This window comes from Lutra lutra, chromosome 3, assembly GCF_902655055.1.
Source record: "Lutra lutra chromosome 3, mLutLut1.2, whole genome shotgun sequence".
Taxonomy (NCBI): domain Eukaryota; kingdom Metazoa; phylum Chordata; class Mammalia; order Carnivora; family Mustelidae; genus Lutra; species Lutra lutra.
The window spans coordinates 132,827,429-132,845,466 of record NC_062280.1 but is presented as its reverse complement, the minus strand read 5'-3'; the positions used below and the strand labels follow the sequence as shown (position 1 = coordinate 132,845,466).

Genomic DNA, 18,038 nt, shown 5'->3' with positions numbered 1-18,038 from the left:
TCTCTACATGGTGTTTACTGTGGTGTTTAGCTGGCAAATCGCCTGTCCAGAGTGCCCAGCCATCTTCATCCACATGAGTAGTCTCTTGGTGGGGGGTGGTTGAGATGTTGGGCACAGATAGGTTGCTCTCTTTCCCTGTAGTCCCAGCACCTCCGCGCATGGTCACTCCAGCAAGCTAGACAGATGTCTTCCCTAATGGCTCAGGGTTTAATGAGACCAGTGTAGAAGTTACGTTTTCCTAAATGCTGGTCCTAGAACTGTTGTAGTCACTTCACTGGGCATCTTCTGATTAAAGCAGGCCCAGGCCAGCAGAGATTCAAGGGGAGGGGAAACAGACCCTACAAATTTATTGAAGAAGTGGTAAATAATATTCAGTCATTTTAATCTGTAACTATTGGATTTTTTTTCTTTTAGCTCAAATTTTAGATTTATTTATTTATTTATTTATTTTAAATTTTATTTATTTATTTGACAGAGATCACAAGTAGGCAGAGAGGCAGGCAGAGAGAGAGGAAGGGAAGCAGGCTCCCTGCTGAGCAGAGAGCCCAGTGAGGGGCTCAATCCCAGGACCCTGAGATCGTGACCTGAGCCAAAGGAGAGGCTTTAACCCACTGAGCTATCCAGGTGCCCCTATTTATTTATTTTAGTAAAAACCGTAACTTTACTATTTACAGGGTTATTCTGAGTGACAAAAATTCTCTTTGTGTCTTTTCTGTATTACCTTGTTTTTTCCCCTCTGTATTCTCCCATTCAGGCTTGGCTGCCACAATCAGACAGGTAGAAAGTATGAGAACACTTTGTTCTTGCATCTGTGGTAGAAACCTCAGCAGCAGACATAACTGCTCCAGCTCTGTCAGAAGCCTACTTTTGGGTTTTAAGATATTAATAAATTAGAAGTAGATCAGCCATACTTATTATATCTGATATCCACCATTTCTTTTGGTAAAACATACTTCATCAGGTATTATTTCCTAACAGTAAATCATGAAATAAGGTACTTTCACAAAAAAGATGACTCGGAGATTTTGACACCAGCAGACCTGCAGGGTAAGAGAGCTAAAGGATATTCCTTATGCTAAATGGAAATGATAACAAATGGAAACTTGGATGTTTAGGAAGGGCTGAATAGAATCAGAAATGATAAATATGTGAATAAATATTAGAAAACAGACATTTTCCCTCTATATTTATATAAAATGCTTCAGACTGTTGTACGTGAAAATTACAGCATTACATTATGTGGCTGGTAATACAGTTGACTCTTAAACAACACAAGGGTTAGGGGCACTGATAAGCCATGCAATCAAAAATTTGTGTATAACTTTTGACTCCCCCCAAAACTTTTAATTACTAATAGCGTACTGGTGACCAGAAGCCTTACCCGTAACATGAACAGTTGATTAACACATGGTTTATATTATATATAATATATATTCTGTATTCTCATAATAAAGTAAGCTAAACAAAAGAAAATATTAATAAAGTCATAAGGAGGATAAGATACATTTAAGGTACTATCCTGTATTTACTGAAAAAAATCTGTGTATAAATGGACACATGCAGTCCAAACCCATGTTGTTTAGGGATCTACTGTTCATATAGATAGATGTAGTACATATGACAACTATAGCATGAAGGATGAGTCGGGTAAAGGTACTTACATGATTACAGCATTCATGTATTTTATGGGATGTCATACAATTTTAACTCTAAATAGACTGTAAAAAGTTATATATTGTAATCCCTAGGACAACCCTAGACCAACAAAGAGATATGCAGAAGACAGCTTTGAAGCCATTAAACAAATTAAAATTGACTTTTAAAAATGATTCAAAAAGAAGACAATAAGGATGAACAGAAGAACAAAAAAGCCAAAGAAACTACAGGGGAAAAAATCATAAAACAGTAGGCCATTATCCACATATAGTCAACTTATAGCACAGATTGTCAGAATGGATAAACAAACAAAAAAACAAGACCCATCTATCTGTTGTCTACTATAAATTTAAAGTCACAGTAAGGTAAATAAATAGAAAAATATATACTGTGAAATACATGTATAAGAAGACCAGACTGGTTATGTTAATACCAAATAAAGTAGACTTCAAGGCAACCAGTATCACTTGAAGTGAAGGGCAGCTTTTTGTAATGATGAAGGAATCAGCTTATTAGAATGATGTAACAGTCACAAATAGTGTGTGACTATGTAATTGAAACAATAGTTCACAGCATTAAAGGTAGAAATATCAGTAAGCATTATCGGAGATTTTACATCCCTCTCTCAGCAATTGATACAAGAGCTGGACACAAAAATCAGTAAGATTTAGAAGCTGTGAACACTTTTAATCACCTTGATCTAGGAGATATTTATAGAACATTGCATACAGCAACTGCAGCAGAATACACATTATTTTCAAAGGCATATGGTACATTCACTTAGATGAAGCATATGCTGGGGGATATAATATGTTTTGATACATTTAGAAGAGTTGAATTCAGGAGTATATTTGCTGACCACAATGAAGTTAAGTTAAAAATCAGTAAGAATTAGATATAAAGGAAAATCTCAAATATTTGAAAGTTAAAAAATGTACTCCTAAATAATCCATGGGTAAAAGAAAACTATCACACAAAAAAATTAGAAAATATTGCAAACTGAATGGTGGTAAGAAGAGAATATTTCAAAATGTGCAAGATGCAGCTAAAGCAAAGCTTATGGAAAAACACTATGGCTTTAAATGCTTATATTAGAAAAGACAAAAGGTCTAAAAATCAATGACCTAAGAGTCCATTTTAAGGAGCTAGAAAAAGTAAAATAAATCCACAGTAAGAAAAAAAAATACAGATTAGAAAGAAACCAAACTTTTTTTTTTTTAAGATTTTATTTATTTATTTGTCATAGAGAGAGAAGCGAGAGTGAGCACAGGCAGACAGAGTGGCAGGCAGAGGCAGGGGGAGGAGCAGGGTCCCTGCCAAGCAAGGAGCCCGATGTGGGACTCGATCCCAGGACGCTGGGATCATGACCTGAGCCAAAGGCAGCTGCTTAACCAACTGAGCCACCCAGGCGTCCCGAAACCAAACTTTTTATAGATAGCATTGTTCATGTGTGAAGTCCTAAGACACCTACAAAACAACCTCTAGAACCAAACGATTAATATAGCAAGGTTACAAGACATAATGTACAGAAATTAATTGTATTTTTATATATAAGCAACAAACAATTAGAAAATGAAAATTAGGGGCACCTGGGTGGCTCAGTTGGTTAAGTGTCTGACTCTTGGTTTTGACTCAGGTCATGATCTCAGGGTCATGAGATTTGAGCCTGCACTGGGCTCCTTGCTCAGCGGGAAGTCCGCTTGAGATTCTTTCCCCCTGCTATCCCTACTGCTCCTCCCCCCACTTGCATTCTCTCTCTCTCTCTCTCTCTCTCTCTCAAATAAATAAATCTTTAAAAAAATTAAAATTAAAAATAATTACATTTATAAAAGAGTAAAAAAGCCTTGTAATACTTAGAGGAAAACATGCAAAAGACACAAAGGATTATACATAGATCACTCAAAATATTGCCATGAGAAACTAAGGAAAGCCTAAGTCATGCATTATACCATAACTACAAATTGGAAGAATCATTATTGTTAAGATGTTAGTTCTTACCAAATTGAAATACAACTTTATTCAAATATAAATCACAATTCCAGTAGGATTTTTTTTGGTAAAAATTGGTAATCTGATTAAAAATGAAAAAAAAAATGAAAAAGACCTAGAATATAAAAGGACTTAGAATAAAAGAGTCTTGAAAAAGTAAAGTAAAACTGGAAGAAACTGACTTTAAGACAATATACAGCTTCAGTAACCAGCATGTCACTGTCATGAAGGTTGACCAAAAGATCAATGGAATATAATATCCCAATATTGGATCCACACATTTGTGTTCTTTTGATTTTCAGTAAATCACCAGAACAAACTTATTGGGAAATCAAAGTCTTTTCTATAAATGGTGTTGCAATATCTGGATATCCAAATGGAAAAACAATGAACCTTGACCCCTTACTCATACTATATAAAAATTAATTCAAGATGGAGCATAGACAGATCTATACTATAAAGCTAAAACTATAAAGCTTCTAAAACAGCAGTTTAATAGAACTTCTGCAATGTTAGGACTGTCCTGTATCTGTCATTGTCCACTGAAGTAGTTGCTAGTCATATGTAATTGTTGGGTATTTGAAATGTATCTATTGTAACAGGAAGTTAATTTTAAATTTTATTTAATTTTAGCTAGTTTATATTTATTTAATGTCTATATTTGTATAAACCAGTTTAATGGACTGTATTGGACAGGAAAGTTCTAGAAGAAAGTGTAGGAAAATATCTTTACAAGCTGAGGGTGGGCAGCTGTTCCTTAAACACAGAAAAGCAATAATGATAAAAGAAAGAGTAGATGAATTAGACTCATCAAAATATAAAACTTTTGCTATCTAAACTACTAAGAAAATAAATAGGCAAACCATAGACTGGGAGAAAATATTTGCAAAACAAGTATGCTGACAAAATTCTGGTATTACAGAGAAAACAGAACTCCTAAAGCTCAAGACCAAAAAGATGCAATCCAGTTAAAATAGGGATAAAATACTTGAACAGACATTGCAAAAAGGGAAATAATCCAATAAGCACCAAAAACAAACAAACAAACAAAAAAAAACAAAAACAAAAAAAGCTCAACATAATTTTTTGTCACGGAAATGCAAATTAAAGCACAAGGTACTACCATGTACTCCTCGGAAAGACCAAAATGCTAAAATTAAAACTACTGACCATATTAAATGTTGTCAAGGTTTTGGAACAACAGGACCCCTCATACACTGATGATGGGAGTGTACAATAGTACTATTTTGGGAAAAGTTCTGCCAGTTTCTTATAGATTTAAAAATTAACCTATTAATTCTATTCCTACATTTGTTCCCAGAGAAATAAAAACATACATTCACAAAGATGTACAGAATGATCTAGCAGTTTTCTACATAAATGACCAAAACCCAGAAGTAGCTGAAGTGTTTATCAGTGAGAGAATGGATAATAAGCTGTGGGTATTTATATTATGGAATACTACTGCTCAATAAAAAGAAACAGACCACTGATAACAAACAGCCACATGGACAAATCTCAAAATTATCATGCTTAGTGAAAGAAATCGAACATAGGGGCACCTAGGTGGCTCAGTGGGTTAGGGCCTCTGCCTTCTGCTCAGCTCATGATCCCAGAGTCCTGGGATCGAGCCCCACATCAGGCTCTTTGCTTGGTGGGGAGCCTGCTTCCCTTCTTCTCTCTTTGCCTGACTCTCTGCCTACTTGTGATCTCTGTCTGTCAAGTAAATGAATGAAATCTTAAAAAAAAAAAAAAAAAAAAAAGGTTGTAAAAAAAATGGCACATGCTGTAAGCTTTGATTTATATGAAGTTCAAAGATAAGGGAAACTCATGGGGGATGGAAAATATCAGAAACTGTTATTACCCCTTTTGAAAGATAAGATTGGGAAGAGGCATAAGGAGCTTTCTGGAGTTGTGATAATGGTAATTAGGGGTTTTGTTACATAGTTTTGTGCAGTTGTCAAAACTTACAGAATGGTACCCTGAAGACTTGTGTATTTCATGTAACTTTTATTTGAAAATAAAATAATTCTAACTAACGATATGTTTAAGACATTAGTGCCTTAAGTTTACAATTTACTTTGGAATGCTTCAGTATAATACAATGGATTGCTGCGTGGCCAGTGGTATGAGTCATACATGACAAAGCAAGGACAGTCTGTGTTCATTATAGATTCTAGGTAGGTGCAATACATACATGTTCTCTACACAAATTCTTCTTTCAATTTTTAAGAATTAAAATCCTAAATTCTTTCAGTCTTTCTGTGTGTTTGAACATTTTCCTGATGAACATTGGAAAAAATATCTACTATGATTTTTTTAGTAAAAAAGTGACTTGCAACCAGCACAAATATTTGGGAAATATAAAAAATAAAAGGAAATAATAATATTTTCCATAACCCAGCCATCCAGAAATAACTATTACTTGATGGTATCACTTTCAAGTCTTTTTCTATGCTTTATTTTTATTTTATTTCATGTCTATGTTCATATTTTATATACTGCCTTATATTTTATGCTTGTATCCTATAAAATATTCTGTTTTTCCCTAATAAGACTTATAGTTTTTCATTTCCACTGCCAGATAATATTCAACTGTTAGTATACTATAGCTTACCTATGTATCCTTCTATTTTGTGTGTTTATGTTGTTTTTTTCTATCTTACTAATATACTGCTATAATGGATATCATTTTGCACATTTTACAAAAAGTTTATTCTGTGTTTTAGGTCCTTATAAGTGCAAGTACCATGTCAAAGGGTATGAAAATTTCAAAGCCCTTCATACACATTGTCAAATTGTTGCCATTTTTTCCTAGACTAGTCCCTGAGACACCTCTGTAGAACCCTCAAGCTGCTCAAAGCCCAATTAAAACACCACTGACCTAGAATATTTGAGTTATTCACAGGCTATGTATCAAATTGAATTTTTTCCCCTTATGGTAGCAGATTAGGTTTATTTATTTATTTATTATAATTTTTAATTTTTTTATTAACATATAATGTATTATTAGCCTCAGGGGTACAGGTCTGTGAATCGCCAGGTTTACACATTCAAATTGAAATTTTTTTTAGAGAGACAGAGCATGTGCACACCCATGCAAATGGGAGAGGTAGAGGAAGAGAGAGGACCCCTAGCAGACTCCCTGTGGAGCATGGAGCCCAATGCAGAGCTGGTCCCACAACCCTGAGACCATGACCCCAATTGAAATCAAGAATTGGATGCTTAACTGACTGAGCTACCCAGGTTCCCCAAATTGGGTTTTTTTAAAAGGATTGATTGGTTGATTGATTGATTGATTGCCATTTTGAAGTTCAGAAGTTTTAGTGACTTGCCAAAAATTCCTGCTGGTTATTGACAGAGCCACCACTTGACCCTGTATATGTCAGAGTGCTATTTAGAAAAAAACAGGTATTAATAATGTTGGTTAAGTGAACACATCTTTGGTTAAGTGATCTACCAAAGTCTTAGATCAAAGCCTTAGATTTACATTTTCAGTGCATTTCCCTTCAGAACTATGAAAGACTTAGTTTATCAGGCAGATACCAGCCTGAATGATGTTCTCATTTGCATACTGGTTTATTTGTTCTGTTCCTACCTACCTCATGTGAAGAAAGCAGCTTTCTGATTTTTCTTTGGCTCAGAACACAGAATTACATGTAACACACATGTAATTACAAGATGCTAGTTGATCTGCTGTTGGGAATGTGGTCCAGGTCACAGTGACATGAGTATCTCCTGACTTGTTTTTGTCCGCTAGGCTTCTAGTGTGAATCACAAAAGCACTGACGCAGAGCATGCCACTAGCTCCTCTGCAGAAGGGTGCCCTGCACCGGGTCATCCCTCACAGTGCAGCAGGCCTGGGGCAAGGGAACCGGGGCGACCGTCAGCGCAGACACGGTACTTGGCAGCAGTGCGGGCAGACACCCTAGGAAGCTGTGGTTCCAGGGGCGGCAGAGGCTGCTGTCTTATGGGGACATGGCATTTCTGTGAAACATAGATTAGATGGGGAGGGAGGCAGTTCCTCTGTAAACACACCCAGGAGGAAGGCTTGTTTGTCCTTGTGTACAAGGTAGAAAACGAGACTGATATTTCCTTATTTACTACAATTCTCTGCTCAGAGAACGAATCAAGTATTGCTGTGAGCAGCTGCGTACTCTGTTGCCGTATGTAAAGGGAAGAAAGAATGACTCGGCTTCGATTCTTGAGGCAACAGTTGATTATGTGAAGTACATCCGGGAGAAAATCCCCCCAGCCATTATGGGCCAGGTATTTGACTCCAAGCCCTTGAATTTTATCCTCACACACAGTGCTTTAAAGCCACAGTTTTATTTCTTATAATTGGAAATGTATATGTTTGTGTATATGAAAAAATACCTGTGTCTAAATAGATTGCGCACTTTCTCTCCCTCTCAGATTACGGACATACTTCAGAGCAATAGGAGGTTTTGTAAGAAGCAGCAGATGTCCATCCAGCTATCCCTCCCAGGCACGATCACGGCACAAAGGTACGATGAGGGCTCTTGTGAACTGGAAGTTGGCTTGTTAGTTTCCTCAGATGCGAGCATTAGAAGTATTGTACACAGGCACTGAACCCCCCCCCCTCCCATAACGAAAACTCAAGTATTTATTATGAATCCGTGAACTTGGGGCTCCTGGGTGGCTCAATCAGTTAAACATCCAACTCTTGATTTCAGCTCAGGTCATCATCTCAGGGCTATGAGATCAAGCCCAGTATGGGACCCTATGCTGGGCGTGGAATGTGCTTAAGATTCTCTCCCTCTCCCTCTGCCCTTCTAATTCTCAAGATCTTAAAATAAGGCTTTATCAGTAGTGATGGTCATGCCTGGCAGACGGACAGAGGCAGGATGCATTCTAGCATTCCTCCGTCACAGGAGGTCATGGGCCCTGAAGCCGTCTGGACCTAGTTCAGTTGGGAGTTTTTAAAGAATTTGCTAGTACAAAATGTGACATGCCAAATGAATGCTTTCTTATATTAATTTATTAGAATATATAAACAAACAAAAACTGTAAAGCAAATCATTCCTCCACATCCTAAACTCATCATGTACCTGTTCAACCATTTGTTCTTATGCCAAAATTATTTATAGTGTAGGCTCTGTGTTATTTAGAACACGAATGATAAAACAATTGAACTCAGCAGTGTTCATGTAGTCTTCCTTGAGAATTGTGTAAGGTGTTTTTTGGCTTTTTTTCCTGTCCTTTTAAGGGAAAATGGTGTGTTGACAAGCACTTATTCACCTGTGAGAGGGATCAGATTCCTGACTAATAAGTGCTTGAATGTGTACTCTGTTCCTGCCTCAGGGGGCTCCTTGGATGAAACTGTGAGAGGTGAGCTCCCCCTGAAACCCTTGTGGTTGTAGTATCCTTGGCTTATGTGGTGTCCTGGGCACCCTTGCACACCTCTGCATTCATTGCTGTAGCCAGGGAAAGGAGTGTCACTAGACACTCATTACACCATGAGTCCTTCTGGTATACCTGCTTGAAGTACAAAAGATGGCCACAGGCATTTTTATGGTGTTATTTCAGAAATAGGACTTAAAATTGACCATCATTCCCAGAAAGCTCATCTTCTTTTTATTGGGGAATAATTGACATATAACATTATATTAGCTTCAGGTATACAGCATGATTTGTTATGTATACACCTTGTGAAATGATCACCACAATAAGTCAGCTTAACATCTGTCAACAAGATTTCAATATTTTTTCTTATAACTTTTAATATCTAGTCTCTTAGCAAATATGCAGCATAGCATTATTAATTATAATCACCCTATCAACATGACTGTTGTATTCTGTAACTGGAAGTTTTATACCTTTTGACTGGTTTCACCCATTTCATCCAGCCCCCCAGCCACCAGTCTGTTCTCTGTATCTATGAGCTCAATATTTACATGTTTGTTTGTTTTTTGAGATTCTATATATAAATGAGATCATACAGTATTTGTCTTTCTCTGTCTGACTGATTTCACAAAGCATAATGCCCTCAAGGTCCACTTATATTGTCATAAATGGCAAGATTTCATTCTTTTTTATGTGCATGTATTTATATATCTATATCTATCATATTTTCTTTATCCATTTATCCACCAATGGATACTTAGGTTGTTTCTGGCTCTTGTCAGTAATGCTGCAATGAACATAGAGATGCCTATATCTTTTTGAGTTAGTATTTTCATTTTCTTTGGATAAATACCCAGAGATAGGATTGTTGGATCATATAGTAGCATTATTTTAATTTTTTTGAGGACCCTCCATACTGTTTTCCATAGTTGCTGTATCAATTTACATTCCCACCAAGAGGCACAAGTACGTATCCTCACCAACACTGATTATTTCTTGTCTTTTTGATGATAGCCATTCTAATGGGTGTGAGATAATATCTTGTGGTTTTGATTTATATTTCTCTGGTGAGTAATGATGTTGGGCATCTTTTCATGTACCCATTGGCCATTTGTATGTCTTCTTAGGAAAAATGCCTATTTTGATCCTCTGCCCATGTTTGAATCAGTTTGTTTCTTTGCTATTGACTTATAGTAGTTCTTCATATATTTTGGATATTAACCCCTTTTCAGATATATGACTTGCAAATATCATTTCCAAGACCGACATCAAGGAGCTTACCATTTTTTTCTAGGAGTTTTATGGTTTCTGGTTTTATGTTTAAGTCTTTAATTATTTTAAATTAATTTTTGTGTATGGTGTAAGATAGGCATCCAGTTTCCTTCTTTTGCATGTGACTGTCCAGTAAAAAGCTCGTCTTTCTGATAGATGAGAAGCACATTGGTGACTTTACTACATGAATAGAATCTAAAGGAAAGGGAAGTACTCACACTAATTGAGTACTAACTATGTACTGAGCATTTAACATATCAACCTTTTTCCTCCTTCACATCTTTGCTTAAATTGCTTAAATGTCACCTTCTCAGTGAGTCTCAACTGCTCAATCAAAACTGCGTACTTTCCAGCATCATATAATGCATGCGACTGATTATCCACTTTCGCTACTATATTTTTTTCATAGCACTTATTTCCTGCTAATATTCTTTATTTGGATTTGTTCTCATAGCCTGTCTTCTCCCTAAGAAGAGATATCAACTCCATGAAGGCAGGGAATTGTTTTTGCTTCTTTTGTTCATTGCTGTATTTTTTCTTCTTTTTTTTAAATCTATTTATTTGACAGAGAGAGATCACAAGTAGGCAGAGAGGTAGGGAGAGGGAGAAGCAGACTCCCCACTGAGCAGAGAGCCTGATGTGGGGCTCGATCCCAGGACCCTGAGATCATGACCTGATCTTAACCCACTGAGCCACCCAGGCGCCCATTTGCTGTATTTCTAGTACCTAGAACACTGACCAGCCTGCAGCTAGTACTCAAGAAACCTTCATCAGATGAGTATTTCTTCTGAAACAAATATTTACCCACTGTGAGGCATTTTGTTATTTGGGTTATAAAGTCTAGGCATGCCCGTGTACTTGTAGAAATAAGAAGATGGATAAAAGCAGAGCCGGAGTAAAAGAACACAGCTACCAGTTTGTGATTTTTCTATTCCTGACGGTTACTTTTCAGAAACCAGCAAGGCACTGAGATCCTAATCTTCATGTTGGATGCTAGATGACAGGACACCGTGACCTATCTTTTCAGTGCCCAAGTCTGAGGTCACTCTTTTGCGGACTTCCTTAAAGGGATTCTTCTCACTTACCTCAGCACCTTCCCTGTACTGGGGATGTCCTTTTCATACTCTACCTGGGGAACTCCCTGTTCATCCCTTAGTTCTCAGCTCAAATGTACCTGCTTGAAAGGTGGGGGCACAAGGACAAACAAGATGCATTCTTGTTCTTATGGAGCTGGCGAATTGGTAACAGAGAGAGTCACAAAAGCACAATATGATTCTTATAGTATTTGAAATAATGTGGTAGAGGGCACGACATGTAGACATAGTAACTGCCACATGAACAAGTGATGTTACTAGGATGGTGACTAAAGTCAAAAGGAGAAAGAGGCCAAAAATAGAACATAGCTCTCCTTGTTCTAAAAATCAGATAAGGGGCACCTGGTGGCTCAGTCCTTAAGTGGCTGCCTTCAGCTCAGGTCATGATCCCAGGGTCCTGGCGTCGAGTCCCGAATTGGGCTGCCTGCTCAGCAGGAAACTTGCTTCTCCCTCTCCCACTCCCCCTGCTTGTGTTCCCTCTCTCACTGTGTCTCTCTGTCAAATAAATAAATAAAGTCTTTTAAAAAAAATAAAAACCAGATAAGATTCAGGGTTTTTATTAATCCATTTAGACCCTTCTGACTTGGGGCAGAGTGGAGAAGTAAAAAAGGTTAGCCATGGGGGCGCCTGGATGGCACTGTGATTAAGCCTCTGCCTTCGGCTCAGGTCATGATCTCAGGGTCCTGAGATTGAGCCCCGCATCGGGCTCTCTGCTCAGCAGTGAGCCTGCTTCCCCCTCTCTCTCTGCCTACCTCTCTGCCTACTTGTGATCTCTCTCTCTCTCTGTCAAATAAATAAATAAATAATCTTTGGCGGGGGGGGGAAGGAAAGGCCCCTGAAAATGCTGTTTAAAAAAAAAAAAAAGGTTAGCCATGAACCATGGTTAATCTACTTTAAGTATTTGTGGCTGAATAACACCCAGAATGATCAAATCAGCACAGATTAAATCAGAAAAAGGCCAGGCCACAGGCATATGTCTGTCAGTGTTACTTCTTGGACATGCAGTGCTTACGTCTGTGTTCTCACTATTTATATTCTGCAGAAAGTCTGAAACACTGTTTTCCCGTTGGTAGGTTCTGGCCTCTCTGTGCCCCAGCATCTCTTGGTTTTCATCACCTAAAGCAGCTGCTCCTGGGAAGACACACAGATACTAGGATCATAGACTTGTTCAGGCTGTGGAAGACCTTGAAAGTCATTGAGTCAGACTCCCCCCACCCCATTTTAATTTTACTTATATACAGTTTTCCATTTGGAAAGCATTATTAGTCCTTCACGAGCCCAGCTAAAATAATCACTGTTCATTTTTAATGTATTTCCTTCAAGTCTTTTTCTATGTATATTTTTCTACAATAGTACTCGTATTGGACACCCAATTTTGTTGCCTTCTTTTACTTAACACTGTGTCATATAGGGGTGCCTGGGTGGCTTGGTGGGTTAAAGCTTCTGCCTTCAGCTCATGTCGTGATCTTAGGGTCTTGGGATGGAACCCCACATGGGCTCTCTGCTCCATGGGGAACCTGCTTCCTCTTCTCTCTCTCTGCCTGCCTCTCTGCCTCTCTGTCTGTCAAATAAATAAATAAAATCTAACAAAAAAATTTTGTTAAAAAAAAAAAAACACTGTGTCATATATACTTTATTTTTTTCTTATACAGCTCTTACCACCATTTTAATGGTTTTAATGTTTTATCAAATAATTTCTAGAAAAATCTCAGCCACCCTCCAATTGCTACATTTAGTATTTGTAGTTTTATGGGGAGAGTGATTCTACATATACTATGAAAGGAAATATTTCCCCTTACATAGATTTTTTCTAATTTTGGATTTTTTCTTGGGCTGGATTCCAGGACATGTGTAATGAATGAGTTCAAGAATGTGAGCTCATTTGTAGCTCATAATGCAGTTTGCCAACTTGTTTTTGAAAGAGCACTGGAACTGTTGAGATCAGTTAAGTCCTCCAATGTCACTGTCACCAGCTAGGTCAGTAAATTGAAGGCCGGATAAGTGACATGAACACCTCAGGTCTCCAGGTGTCTGCTCACATCTGGCTTTGTAACACAGAAGCACTAGCACCCAGCTCAGTGTTTAGACTTTACTAGGCTACCTTTACCTGTCCTTTCTATACATCTCTGTCCATATTTGCTGAAATGACCTTTCACAAACATTCTAGATACATTTGTATGCAAAGTGGACATAAAATTTCTTTACTTTCATTATTATCAATGTCCGATAGAAAATAAACAGGTATTCCCAATATTGCTTCAGATTACATTGCTAACATTCAGGATATATTTTAAAATCTTTTTCTGCCTTCTAGTTACTAATCAGAATATAGACATAGAATTATACAACCCACTTCATTGATAGAAAATCGACCAAACTTTGTTACTGAATAGAGTTCTACTTTGGAACATTCTTCCTTGCTTCATAGGGATGATAGGGATGGTCATGATTTTGATTATGATGAAAGCCACACCCACACAGAGGCGCTCGCGCACACACCCACACACAGGCACAGAGATCTCATGCTCCTCGAAAATCTGTCTTCTGATGACACACTAATGCTGATTTATAGTATGTGTTTTGTGCTAACTGCTACTACTAAAAAGTTCACTGTGTTTTTCCATCAGCATTGGCGTGTAAGAGTAGTATAAGTTTGTAACATGAGGAAATGAAATAGAAGACAATTTATTTCAAATACAGTAATTCCAAGTTACAGAGTTGTGAACACTGATGGATATTTGTTTTCTTTTTTATTAAAGGTCAGTCCAGCTCCACTTCAGAGAATGCAATTGGTGATGTGTATAAAACTCGAATTCCCAGCAAAGCCCTCTCCCTTAATTCCTTCCGTGCTGTCAGATACTATTCTAAAGTCATCCCTTCCTATGATGCAGCTGCTGTAACAAATCAGAACATTTCAGTTCATTTTCCATCAGCTGTGCCCAGAGTCTCCAAGTTTCTTCCTCAGCATTGCAATGCTGTGCTGGGCCAGACGTGCACCACACATCCCAACTGTCTGGTAAGTCCACTGGGGTCTTCGGGCAGATTGGATTCTTTCATTCCAGTCATCAGGAGCCCCTGGCTTGCACTGTGCTGTTCACACTCTGCCCAGAAGTCTTAGACCGGGACCAGGTGTGCTTCACCCCGGCTCTCATTCCCAGGCTGCAGGGCTGGTGTCTAGATATCCAGGATCCGCGCATCTGGATGGGGCACTGCTGGTGTGAATTTAGGTGCCCAGATGGGACCTGATTTCCTCTAGAGCCCTTGCCTTTAACCCCTCTTCTTCTAGGATACCACATCTCATTCAGCCTCACCTGCCTCCCCCTCACCTGCCGCCCACCCCCCCTGCTGTTTTATCTCTTCATCTGGCAGCAGTCAGGCCCAGTGAAAATCTGATCTTCCAACACCCACTGGTCTGATTTCAGATCTCATACCACAGATATTTATGGAGCATCCCCTCTGTTCTAGCATTGTGCTAAGCACCAAGAATGAAGTGGATACATAGGTGGGATCCCTGCCTTAGTGTCACAGGGAAGTAGATGTAGAAGCTAGTCATCGTGATATGCACTGGGGCATGTAGGAGGAGCACCCTAGCACATATATACTATAATCTAGAAGAAATACTATCTAAGCAAGATCCAAAGAAAAAGAATTAGCCCAGTAGAGTGGTCAGGAGTTGGGAGTGAGGAGGGCAATAGCGTTCTAGAAAGACAGATCAGTATATATAAACAGGGATGTCTTTTTTTTTTTAATGTTTCAAGTTTTTATTTAAATTCTAGTGAGTTATATAAGCAATGGTATATTTATTTTTTGGAAGAACTGTCCTGTTCTAGAAGAAGACCCAAACCAGATTGGCCCATTTTAAATGGACTTCTGATAACCTTAATAGAGTTGCTAATATTTTGCATATTGATAATAACTGACATGCTTTGAGCACACAATAAGAAATGTGCCAAACACCCTGTGTGCTTATGCGGATGCTCTAATGAATTCCTGATGTGACCCATTGAGGTAGGTGCTGTTATTATTTTCCATACGACATCTATAAAATGGGATAATAGTGACCTTCCCAGAAAACATTAATGAGAAAAATATTTTAAAAATAATTACAAAGGAATTTTGAACTATGAGTTATCTACATAGGTAATACTGTTGCTAGCGAACATCAGTATACCAACAGGAAAACCAGGGTAAATGAAAAGGAGATTATAACTTTTATTTTTTTGTTATCGTTGACCTATACTTCTGTGTGTAGTTTTTGTTGGAGAATTGTTGTAAGACAATAATTACTTTTAATAACAATAAATAGCACCTATTTTATTGTTTTTTTTTCTCCTGAAGTTTTCACATGGTTTTATAAATCATTTTGTATGGCTTTAAGACGCACAAACTATATTTGTGATATTATGAGTCGGAACAGGCTGAGATTCAATTAATGTGGTTTTCTTTCCCCTTTGCAGCAACAGTTTTGGGCATATTAATAGCACATGTTTGAAATTCACACTCTAGACCACCTGTTGGGTGCAGTTTGACCATACAGGAAGAACGGAACAAAGAAAGATCTTGAAAGCTACACCCAGAGACCAATATCAAAAGCACTGTAAGGCTTCTGATAAATGTGCTAAAAGCTTCTGCAGACAGATAGCAAAAGTGCTAACCACCCGCTTTCACTGATCTTCATATGTACTTGGATCTCCCCAGCCAGAGCACTACAAGAACAAATGGCCTGGTGACCTAGACTTTTTTTTTTTCCTCCAAAAAGATGCCACAATTTATGATCCACTTGATAAAATGAGAAGATTAGGGAGGTGCTTTGATACTCTGGCATCACCGAGTATAGATGTTGCAACCTGATTCTTATTTTTAGTATCACTGTGAATTACTGTCGCACATTTCTAGGTGGTATCTTTCTAGATTTGACATTTTAGAGAGCTCCCTTTGTTATTCACCATCCAAACTAAGATAGTTTGAGAGAAGTGTTTACCTCCTCACTTGACTCCTCATGAGTAAACTGACGTGTTTGTTTCTGTATTTCACAATTCCATGAGTGAAATGATAGCTAATAGGTAGATTTTCCTTCCTGGATCCCAGTTACAGCCTAACAGGCTTTTCTTTGTTTTTCATCTCTTCCTCCCTACCGACATTAGAAAAGACCGCTGAAAATAAGGGGAGAAAAATATTTGTTTTACATTTCACTGAAATGTTCTTATGCACAATTTAAGTTTTATTGTTAAAGAAAATACTCAGTTTTGACCCTGAAAATAATAATCTTTCTTTGTTTTGTTTAGTAAATATGTGTTCCCTCTTTTAGTAGTACAGTGTAGGGACTTTAATTTTACTTTTTGAAAAGTAAGTAAGAGTTTTGAAAAGTTTAAAAATTCCTTTAGGCATAGCCTAGTTTTTATGTTAAATTGTACAACTTTTCTTTGAAGATGCCATGATGATGGAACCTGTAGATGTTTGACAACTTTATAAAGGAACTAAAAGTTTCCAACTAAGATTGTATGCTTATTATTACAAATGTGTGGTCGACCTACTTGCTTTTAGGAGTAATTGCTTTGATATCATAAAAGAACCTGTTGAGGTATTTTGGGCTCTCGAGATTACTTCCTGTGTTCACAACTGATCTTAATTGTTACTGGGACTTGTACTTTGCATTGGGATTTCCCTAGGTGTACATATGGATTGTGAGAGACAGTCTGTGGCTGGGAACTCAGCAGAAGACTTGAAGAGTGAAAGCCGAATGTCCTGGCTCCTTGCTGCTCTTAGTCTCCCTTTCCTTTCAACATGAAGAGCAAGGCTACTAGGTCCATTGTTAAAGCTCTGTTTTTTCCAGTGCTGCTTCCCATTATCCTGAACTTCATGCAAGTGTCCAAATTTGTTTCAAAATTATGTTCTTCAAAGTAAGTTCAACTCTCAGCCAAGGAGGAAGTGTTAGTTAAGCCTTAGCCTATTAAAAAAAAAAAAAAGGCAGGATTTTCCTTTTGTAGAATCAACTTGGCTGGTCATGAGACAGTTGCAGTGTTATTTTTACAATGAAAAAGGTGCAAGGAGTTTGCCTAGAAAAAGTGACAGCTTTCAGGTTTCACACTGATGATACAGAAGACACTGTCCCTGTTTGAACATTTATTGAGCCCTTCCTGTGGTCGAGGGAAATTATTAGACTTTGTCTTGAGGAGAAGGACTTAGTTTCACTCACTTCTGTATCCTCAGTGTCAGCTATCTTGCTGGACAGATGGATGGATGCACAGGTGCTTAGATGTGGAGCCAAAAGGTATAAGGATCTAAGCTTGAGTAATGATTATGAGAAAGGAAAGCAAGAGACATAGTCAAGCGCTTAGGAATCCATTTGAAGTCAAGACAGGTGGGAGAATGAAAGTTGATGTTTTCATTAATAGTTTATCAGTCTGTTTACACCTATTTTCTTTCCCTCTTACTAATATATGAGTTAGGTGGTCTCCCAATGACAGAAATGACAGTAATTGGTAATGTTTATAAGCACAACTATTGTATGTTTAAAGGAGAACACTCAAATGTTGAATAACTCAAGAATTATTCAGTCATTTATTAATTTGTTCAGAAACTATTTATTTGAGAGGCATTGTCCTAAATGCTGGGAACATAACTATACTTGAAGCATAGTCTATACTTGAAGCATAGTCT

The 18,038-nt window shown here is 37.8% G+C and overlaps 1 protein-coding gene across 1 annotated transcript in view; it reads left to right on the top strand.

Annotated features, from left to right (window-relative positions):
- SOHLH2 (spermatogenesis and oogenesis specific basic helix-loop-helix 2) overlaps positions 1-16,882 on the top strand; it is a 52,205-nt gene extending 35,323 nt beyond the window's left edge. The window contains exons 7-11 of the mRNA XM_047723167.1: positions 7,767-7,914; positions 8,062-8,153; positions 8,876-8,997; positions 14,138-14,394; positions 15,836-16,882. Of these exons, the coding sequence (XP_047579123.1) occupies positions 7,767-7,914; positions 8,062-8,153; positions 8,876-8,997; positions 14,138-14,394; positions 15,836-15,856 (640 nt within the window). The 3' untranslated portion in view covers positions 15,857-16,882. The remainder of the gene's footprint in view (positions 1-7,766; positions 7,915-8,061; positions 8,154-8,875; positions 8,998-14,137; positions 14,395-15,835) is intronic.
- Positions 16,883-18,038: the final 1,156 nt, after the last annotated feature.